The sequence below is a fragment of the Embiotoca jacksoni genome, unplaced genomic scaffold, assembly GCF_022577435.1.
Source record: "Embiotoca jacksoni isolate LCO1_2020_lvr unplaced genomic scaffold, fEmbJac1.0.p SCAF_11, whole genome shotgun sequence".
Taxonomy (NCBI): Eukaryota; Metazoa; Chordata; class Actinopteri; family Embiotocidae; genus Embiotoca; species Embiotoca jacksoni.
Genome location: NW_027185241.1, coordinates 15,198,354 through 15,209,108, shown reverse-complemented (window position 1 = coordinate 15,209,108; position 10,755 = coordinate 15,198,354). Strand labels below are relative to the sequence as shown.

Below are 10,755 nucleotides of genomic sequence, written 5' to 3'. Positions count from 1 at the left end.
ATTACACCATCTGTCTCTTTTGGTCACATGTTAACCTGGCCACCTGATTGGGCGGAGGTTACATCAACCGATCAGAGATCAGTTTGAGATTCTTCACTTTGTAAACCTTGAGAAAAATACTGCAGTCATGTCATATGGGAATAACGACAAACATATTGTATTTGGAGCCATTTCACATAATCATTGAGTGACGAGATGATGAAATGTTTTCACATTCAACTTACAAGCAAAGTATGAGTGATATGTTCAGATTCATCATAAATAGAAAACCAAGCATTTGCAACATCACTACTTCGCAAATAGCTGTGCACTGTTTTGGAAATTTAGGTGCGACGATTCGGCATTGAATGTGTTAAAATGTCAATCCACGGGTTGCATTTTACCCTACCATTACTGACGAGTGCTTTCTTGTTGCTGCCATCACAAGCAAGGCTTTTGGGCTATCGGATTCTCTTGCAAATTCCAGATGTGGTATTTACTGCCTTACAGCTCAACAGGTTATGAGGAAGTTTATATCGCTCCCATATGACATGAGTGCAAGAAAAGAAAGAGAGCAGCTCTCCATTTTAAAGCCCTTTCTGCACCTCTTCATGCACTGTAAATTTATACTGTAGCTATTCCCAAAACACTTTAAAACACTGACAAGGTATACCCATCGATTGGCCCCAGAATGAACACCTCTGAATGTGTAGCATTGAAACATTAAACAGATGCAGTATATTTTTGTGGCCTGTCAAAGATGTCAACCTCGCCTATTCATGAGATCGACACAGACAATCCACATATTTTTGGGCTACAATTACACTAATTAGCAGCGCTGGTGATAGCCTCTATCGCTACCTTTAGCAGCTACTAATGTAATCATCAATGCGGTGCAGTCAATGGACAGTGGAGACAAAATTTCCCTTTGGTGGGGGCAACACATAGGTTGTTCTTTTAGTTGGGGTGTACAACCATTTCCTGGAGACACAATGACGCTCTGGAGGTAAAATATTCTTACTGGTCAAGTTAAACCCCAATGGGGGAAGCTAAAAGAAAATCCACAGTTTCTCCAGCTAAGTTGATAATGTTAGACTGAAGCCCAGTGAAAATGACAAGGGTAAGAGGTAGCTATAATTGTGAAGCCTATCACTCTTGCTGCCAACTGCAATATACATAATCTTGCCATTCTGATTTATCTAAATGAGCTAGTTAGCCTACATGTGTTGATTTTCAGATAAATGTGAGATTTAAGTAATCTGTCAATTAGCTAGCGTGCCAATGTAGCAAGATCATGAATGCTATAGTTACAGTCACTCCCATTCATGTGTTTGCTATTCAAGTTTGAAAAACTCTGGTTCTTTGCCCATTTTGGTTGAACTCAACAAATTTTGCCTCCAGAGCCGCTCTGCATCTGAAAAAGATTTGTAGAACAACAACATGGTTTGAGTGAAAACAACCCAAGAGAGTTCAGTGGTAAAGGATGACTGTAGTCTGCCAGTCATACGTCCAGCACCATATCATAGTGTGTTTCCTTCTTCCTCTTCCCACATTTGTTTATGAGCACTGTATACAACGTCAACAGCATGACCCAGTAACTAGCATAGACGACTGCCCCTATGATCAGAACAATCTTTTCCGATTCAGGGAAGGGTTTTTTACTCTGTAGTATTACTGTGTATATAATCCCGATGAAGAGGATGGTGAACCAGACCGATATGGGAATCAGACCGATGAAGTTCACCACCACTGTTTTCCTTCCAGAAGTCCCCCATCCAGACTTGTTGATTGTCGCTATTGCAAACATTTTGGCCGGCAACAGGCTTGACATATACAGTACAGAATAAAATGACATGAACACCATGACAATGTTACCTCTAAGGCAGCTGGCGAACGACGACTTAATTAGCGCCACTGCTTGCACGATGAGTAGAAACAATAGAATATTCCAGAGCCTTCCCTGGTAGAAGAGTTGGATCGCCGTGGCGATGAGGAAAAACGGGAAGAAGCCGGTGATCACTGCCTCGTAAGTCATCCATAGATGGTGCTTGTGGAACCACATGGAGTTGTAGAGCCACTCTCTGAAGTATGATTTACTCCATCGAGTCTGTTGATTGAGCCACCGCAGATATGTAATTGGTGTCTCAGTAAGGCACTTTGACCGCGCAGTGTATTTGGTTGCATACCCGAGGCTGAGAACTCTGTTCGTGAGATGGCGGTCGTCCCCAAAACTGCAGTGGGATCCCATGAAGGTCTGATTGTACCAGTCCTCAACAAACTCATGCAGGAGGGAGTTTCGGTACATTCCTAAAGGCCCGCTGATGCACTGAACACAGCCGAAGTAGGACTGGCAAGCCCGCTCGATGTTGAAGGCCATCCAGTATCGTACACTGCTCAGGAAGGAGATCCATGACTCGTATTTATTTAAGATCTACGGAGGGATTGATAAGCAGAAAGGAAAAATATGAACTTTGAAATACAGCATATACAATTTGTGTTTATTGTAAAATACTCAAGCCTACACAATATGTCACTTGCACCAAGAATACGCTGGTAATCTTATTTTTGTAACTCTACCTGCACATCTCCTCCAACGCCCCCCACCATAGGATCTTCCTCTAAAACCTTCACCATCTCCACTGTTGATGCTGGGTCCAGCATGGTGTCAGAGTCGCACACCTAAGTAGAAAGAAAAGAAGAAAAAAGGTACAAGTTAAACAGCAAGTTATCTGTGTTTGTCATCTGTAAACATGTGCTCAGACAGACAAGAAAATATCAGTTTTGAGATACAAAGAGGTATTGGAGACGAAAACGAATCTCAGTGCTGATAAATGAGTGGAATAAGAGAAAGATCAATCATCCATCCAATAAAACACATTAATGGTCTGAATAAAAACTAAAACTATGGCCAACAAAGCTCAGAGTAGCTGCTTTTAACTTTAATCTCAATCCACTGTCTTTCTGATGCTCTTTTGTAGCTCTCCCAGTTTTCTTCCTTAAATGGTGATTTTCCTGACTAACAAAATCAGGTGATGAACATAAACTAAGAATCCAACTCCTATTAATAAAACACATCTGTTACAGGCAGAGACTGATGATAGTGAAAAGGCATGTAACACTGGCCCTCCTAAATATTGAAGGATACTGGCATGGCTGCTGGCAGTGCAGCAGAAAGTTCTTTTGAAAAATTGCACAAGTGGTTGCTGACAGGCTGAAGGCATCTCCAAGTGTCAGACAATAACAAAGCACTGATTTGATGTGATTCTCAAATTCCCCTTGTTTGTAATTCAGATGTATTGGAATCATTCTAACGTTATTACACAAATGAGATTTCTGTTAAGCCCCACTCACTGCTCACAATATCTTTCGTAAGCGATGAATATTACAGATCAAATATGACATGGTGGTAGTTGTTGTTGTGTTTTGACCGATGGACTGTCACTGAACCTTCAGCCACAGTCATTTTTAAATTAGCCTTAGGCATAGATTGTCAGTCAGGTCAACGGCACCGAGAAAGTCTTGTACAGCAACCCAGTATTACGCCAAAGCATGTATTACACCAATCAGTCCACTACTGGATACCATGTCAGTTTCATATTTTGCCCTGCCTAGTGTAAAAAGTTAGGTGCCTCAGGTTTTAGCCCCAAAAATCACATAATTTGGTTTAAAAAAAAAAGATCATTGTTTGGTTAAATGAGTAATTTGATGTAACGTTGCCACATAAATTTGTTAACGTATGTCACATAAGTCAAATACATTATGTTATGGAAGTAATATATACCTGATACTAAAATTAAATTCACAGTGGCTTTTACTTTCTCACAGAATTGAACACCGATCTCCTGCGTCAAAGTCCTGTGTTTGATCAATTTCCACATTAAGGGTGAAGGGATAACACACTCTTTGTCTTCATCACATGACCTCCTTCTTTGAATGTGATGCCTGCGTTTAGACGAGGCAAAACGTGACACTGACATGGTATCCTCAAGTGCACTGACAAATGTATTAGTTTGGCGTAATTATTTTGTGTAGCTTACCACACGTATTCATTCAACGAAAGGAAAACATTGTTATTGGAAAGTATATTTAATGCTGTTTTCAGCATTAACAAGTACATTTCAGGAAAAGATGAGGAGTCATGTTCAGCTCTGACCACACCATGTGACCCCTCCACCTTCCATATTCCTTTTATTTTTCAGATAAGCAGTTCAAAGGGAGGCTGTTTCAGTTTTGATGAAAAGGTGTGGCTAAAATAAGCACAGAACCGACGTTAAGTTTACAAACTGGCCGAGCAATGTGAGTTACACTGTGATGTTCACCTACGTTTGTATGTAAGTTAGCCAGCGTTAGCCACTTTGAGCCAATGGTTCATAAAAGGCCAAGTAAGACTCCTGTGTAAGCCCATATGTCTCTCAACTATCACTGCCTGCCAGGCTTTGGTACTTCAGCTCGTGTGTTGACAGCAGCTAAAACCATTAGCGGCTGGGCCAAGCAGTTTTGTTTTCAGCCACCGTCATGTATTTTGAACCACAACAACACATAACGTAAACCATTTCAGCTAGGCTAACACACCAGTGAGATCTCTTGTTCAAGTTAAACTTATAATTATTTGAGTGGGATTGTTTTTTGCCGGTAAACAGATGCATACCAAATTTAACCTTACTCCAACACCGACTTTGCTCTCTGACTCTGAGTACCACTCATGTAGATGATGTAATGCTCAGCCCGTGTGAAACAGATCTGTTATTACACTTAGACATCAGCTACTGCTGCCTTCCTTCACGCTACACTTCACAACACGATGCACACAGCTACCATCCATCTAAAAGCAACACAAAAGGCTCTTTGTGGACCCCATATTTGGCTTGGCAGAGCCCCCCTTTCCCCTCTCTAGCCATCTCTCTTTCTCTTCCTTTTCCCTTTATCGTCAACTTATGCTTGCCTAGTTTGCATCTCCCTCAGTCTAGGTTACACGTTTTCTCTTCCTCACTATGTCCTCCTTTAGATGTTGGCTGTCCTTGTCTTACCTGTGTGTCTGTGGACATCTACAGAGATACACACAGAGTCCACTCCATGTTTTACCTGGTATATAATGGTGTTTAATCTTCCCCACCCACCCACCCCCATATTAACAATTTCTCAGCCTTACTTGCACATAGTCCACGCTCCTCCCCAGTGCTTTGAAGGCCGTATACATGACCTCTCGCTTCCCTCCCCACTTCTGCATGATGCACACACACTTGTTGTTGAGCACCAGCCTGGAGACTTGCTGAAGGCTCTCAGCGTAGCTCTCATCCGTCTCCTCGGGGCCTCTGTGGTGATAATTACTACTCCACACGTACGTGGCCGATTTGTCCCATCCCATGATTTCCTTAAAAATCTCCATCATGTACAGGTCATCGTCTGAGTTCCCATCAATCACCATGATCACTTTGATACCCGGATACGTCAGCCTCTTCACCGACACCAGGCACTTCCTCAGGTAGTTTGGGTCCTCTTGATACGCTGCGATGCACAATGCCAGGGATTTGTTCAGTTTGATCGGCGTCTCTAAGGAGCGCCGCATGTTTCGGTGTTCTAAGAGTGCAAAGAGGCTCTGGATGATGAGGTGGATGACCAAGATGGCGCCATACAGGCCAAAGGAGAGGTGATTGCGGGCTGTGGTGAAGAACTGGTAGCCCATGATGTAGGCAGTGGAGATGCCCACCAGGAGGGACACGCCGAACATGGTGGTCCCAAATATCCTCAGGTAGGTGAGGACTCTTTGACATTTCATCTACGGATGAAAAAAAAAAGGATTCAATTTAGTGATCAATGATCAGAAGGTGAAACCTTCGCTTCATTTTACGCCCTTTTTTCATTACAAATAACCAACAGAAAGAAAAGTGTCCCTGCAAATATCCTAAACATTAAAAAAAAAATGCAGGGATAAATGAAACATATATGCTCAGAGTAATTTGGAGCTTCATATCCAGACTACAATTACTTCATTATCAGCATTAGAACACATAAAGGAATATATAAAACATGGAAAATGCTTATTCAGGGTGTTTTCAGCATACTTTTTTATGGCACACACACAACCTTATAATGTTTTGCTGCAAAAAAAACCCAGGTAGAGAAAGCAGTAAAGTTGTTTTTTTGACCCGCTCCTTCCCCCTCTCCCTCCCTCTAACCCTCCCCAAAATCCTTGTCTAAATGTCAGACAGTTGTGAGTAGCCGATTGTTCCAACTCTCTTTTAGTGTGGGTGGGCACACATTACGAGATTTCTTGACCTAATTAACCAACAAGCTGGCTGCCCTCGCCAACCAGCCGAGCTCCGAGCACTTTCTAAATGTTTGGGGGAGAAACGATAATGACAGTTATTATTTTTTCTGCAGTCGTATGGAGACAAATTTCAGTCGACCGCCCCATGTAAGGAACTCTGATCATGAAAACTTTTTATGAGGGGGCCAATGAAGAACATGCTTTTGTGTCTAAACTCTTGAGTCTTTCATGAACCTGCATGGGCCCTGCTGCACAAAAATCTTCAGCTCAAACTCCTGAAGTTTGTTTCCAGCCCTCATTATGTTGCTACCGCCATCTGTTTGGCAGACCAGCGGAGACCTACTCAGCGTGGCTCGGCTCAAACGCAGAGCGGACCACCCTGTGATGTCATCTGTTTATATCTCCGTGGGAAGAAGAAGAAGAAGAAGAAGACAAGAGCTTTTTAGATTTACTAATGCTGCACGTGCGCTGTTTCCCTTCGGTGACTCCTTACAGACGGTATTACAAGAATATAAGTTTTACAATTCAATTGATGCAAAGATGAAGATGTACAGTGGAAAGAGGGCAGGTATGATAAAAGATTGCTTTAAACCTTATGAAGAAAATGCTTACTTTGAATGGCATAAAGGAAAAATGAAACAAGAATGACCTTTGGACATTATGAAGGTCAAAGTATACTGTGAGTCAGTATGGCGCCCTCTTCTGGAATTTATCAAACGCATTTAGGTGCATCTGATGTTGCTGCATTAGTGGTACTCTGTGTACTCGGTGAACATTATAAAAACTACATTTCATTGCATCATGTAAGTGACACACGTACATTTAGTAAAGACATGTGAGACATGTAAATCAGAACAAAGACGAATGCTGTTTGTGATTTGGCAAGGGTTCCTCAAGCCACACCTAAACACACATGACAGATGGAGGGAGGGAAAGATTCGTGCACAGAAGAGAGAGGCAGTCTGGGAAATTGGGTGAAAGAAGAGAGCTGAAAGATAAACAGTTATCTAGAAAGACAAGAGAGAGAGAAAAAAAACAAGAGACACACAGAGAGAGTAGTAGAAGCAGAGAGAAAATCTAAGAGACAAACACACACACACCCCTTGGCTCAGACATAATGCCTTGTTCATGTGATCATTGGATGAGAAGGCCACAACCAGTGGAGAAGGCCTCCTCTGGCACGTGCCAAGGCTCTTAACGTCAGCCATTCATTTACAAGACCCCTGACACACACACACACACATACACACAGATGTACATATAAAAGCTTATTCCATCAGTGCCGACGCAGAGAGAGAGAGTGTGTGTGTATGTCTGTAAAAATACACATTTTTAATTGTGTTAAGCTGACCCCCTTCAGTTTGTGTGTGTGTGTGTGTGTGTGTGTGTGTGTGTGTGTGTGTGTGTGTGTGTGTGGTGTGAGCTGTGTGTATAATGTTTTACAGCTATATAAGTGCAAAATAAACTCCTTCACCCTGTCTCTATGCATCAACTTTGAATGAACTGAGCCACAACTTAGCACAAAACATGATGTGCCATCAAAACATACACTATGTACCTTAATGTTTAGGGCACCTCAAAGACGGCTCACCAGTATATCAGGTCTGACACAGAGTGACACATTCACATTGATTGGGAATTTACAGTTTTCATTAATCTATTTGGCTCTGGGAAAAAAAAAAACACTGCAGACACTGAGAACATGCTAACCCCACACAGTTTGTTGCACTTTACTGACATGAAATGCTTACTGTGCTTGAAAGTTTGTGGTAAAAGTACAAAACCAAACTATGAAATTAAATTCAGACCTTGTTCCACAGGCTTGAAGCTTCTGCTGTCGCCTCATTGCAAACCAACTAAATGTTGTCTGCTTTGTGAATTCATGTGCAAGACATTTCCGCCGTTTCAGCCATTGCAGCTCATTACGATGCTCTTTGGGTGTGTCACGCGTTGCAAAGGTCTGATTAATTATTAGGCCAGACAGCAGCAAGATGAATTGCAGATAAAGCCTCTAATCACAGCAGCATCTGCAACAGTGGAGTTTCCGTCGGCATATGGAAAATGTGGATGATGTCACTATGGAGTAGTGTGTGCCGGTACACGACATGCATCTGCGCAAGTTGAAGGTGTCATTAACACATGTTGATGATATCACCTCAGCAGCTTTATTTGTTTTTATATCTTGGCACATATGAGCAACATAACCTCGTTACTATCTGCTTTTTTGTCGTGTGTGTGTGCGTGTCCAGCCCTATGGTGACCCTGGGTTGGATGCTTTAGCAGTCTCCCACTGACGTTATTAACAGTCTCTGGGGTAAAACTCCCACTGGCTCCGTCTCAGCAGAGATAACATCACAGTGATGTTAAGTCTTGCATGGATGCACGGTAGATGGTGAATTAGCAGCTGAATAAATGACTCTCACTTAACAGAATTTATCTGGCTTAATCTGGCTGCATTTGAAATAATAGGACAATACATGATGGAAGGATTTATGAGGAATGACAGCAGAGTTGATGTTAGAGAAGTGGTCACTGGAGAAAATATGAATTGAGAAAGTAAAGGAGAAACCCTTTTCACTGAACCCTCCAACTGTAACACAAACTAGAGTTTGTGGCTGTACTTCCCTCGGTTGCTGCATGATACACCATGCTAACGTGCTAATATTTGCTAACTAGCACTTAACACAGTATAGCTAAGGCTGACGGGATGTTTGCACATGAAATTACAACTGAATACATGATTAAATCCACCTGTAAGAAGAGACAAGCATATACCTTTTGTATTTAGCCACAAACCAAGGCTTTAGACAAACAAAATTCGGACCCTTCCAATGATACAAGAGGAAAATCTACTTATTAAAATACATTCTAATCGGGACGTGCAAACTGTGCACTAAATTTTACTGGAGTCCATCCTATAACAGTCCAGACATTTGACTCAGTGTAATGTAAAACTCATGGTTCATAGAGAAAAGTCAAAGTGTAGAAAATAACCAAAGTCTGAAGACTTTATCCACTTGGGACAATTAATTTATGTGCACGTATTTGCTTCAATCTGTCCACTAGATGTTGAGTTTTTTTACTGGATAAGTGGATACTTTGATCTGCTGGGGATCATGGAGGAACATGAAGAGGTTTATCAAAGTCTGAAGGTATACTGACAGTTCATCTTTTGGGAACATGAACGTCTCGCATGTCAAAATGTACTGCACAGTCAAACTGCTCTTTACGTAACTTGAATATTTTGGGGTCATGCAGTATTTTAATGGACCCTTTGTCATGAAAGTCAGGAAAAGGCATTGCTGACAGTGTAGCATTCCAGCTAAGCGAATTTCCTTTTTTGAACAGTGATACGTGTGCTTTTGTAATGCAGATTAACTGAAAAATGTACAAGCCAGTTAGAGTAGAACAGATAGTATTATCTATAGGGTTACAGGGGATAACATAATACATCTATCATGTGTGTATAATTGTGTGTAACAAAAGCCTGACATTGAACTATAGTTTAAGTATAATTGTGTTCCAGCTATATGTTGAAATAAAGCACTCAGTTCGGTCCTTAAGTATAATAAGTGATTTAGTACAGCCAGGAGGAATCCGCATATGTTATACGTAATGAACCTTATGTATATTACATAACAGTGTGACGCTGTCATATATACTGTATGTGGCTTGTCTGGGTAAATGAGAATAACGTGCAGCCACACTGGGCATGTGTGTCAAGTGCATGTGCATCAGTGCAAATATGTCAGCTAAGCATAATAAGTACAGAGTGTGTGTGTGTGTGTGTGTGTGTTCTGTGTCCATGCGCACAGGAAGAGGTGCATGTATGTGAGTTTTATGTTGGCTGTAGAGAGGAAGAGATGGTTTGAATTCACATGAGAGCATTGGAATCTCTTTCAGCGGGGTTCCAGTTCAAGGCTGGTGACAGGACATAAAATATAACAAGGCTCGCCTGACTCTGCGTGCACGTGAGTCAGAACCACCATGTGTGTGTCTGTGTGCATGGGAGGATGCGTGTGTGTCGTATCCTGTATGCTATGCACGGAGTATAAATCTGAAGCGGAGCCAGAAAGGACAGCTTGCTGGTCTGTGTGGAGCTGAGATAACGTAAAGCTTACATCTTTATGTTAGTGTGACGAAGCAGTCACTGGCTGCAAGTGTAACATTCACAAATCAGTGGCTCTGGACAGTTGAGTGCTATTCATGAATCAAACTTTGATGCTGTGAGCCAGGTCATACTTGTGGCTGGTATACTTTGGGTATGGTTAGAGTTTAAGACTTATAAACTTAATCATTTAAAGGGTAATGTCATTATCTCAATCAATCCACAATAGATACAAGCCAATAAAAAATATATACATGATATTTATGGTTTGCTAAATGCCTCTCAATCCACTGAAGACATATCAGACAAGTTTTATGCTATCACCAGGACAGTATTAGAAAACCAGACCAGCTGAGGTCATACATACCTTTAAAATCTCAAGCGGGTGATGTTCTGCCAG

General features: G+C 41.6%; 1 protein-coding gene across 1 annotated transcript; it reads right to left on the bottom strand.

The window, feature by feature from the left end:
* Positions 1-298: 298 nt before the first annotated feature.
* Positions 299-5,755, bottom strand: has2 (hyaluronan synthase 2). Its single transcript, XM_069140177.1, has 3 exons — positions 5,129-5,755; positions 2,557-2,658; positions 299-2,410 (listed from the first exon to the last, which is right to left on the bottom strand). Exons 1-3 carry the CDS (start codon positions 5,753-5,755, stop codon positions 1,481-1,483), a joined length of 1,659 nt encoding a protein of 552 aa, XP_068996278.1. The 3' UTR covers positions 299-1,480.
* Positions 5,756-10,755: the final 5,000 nt, after the last annotated feature.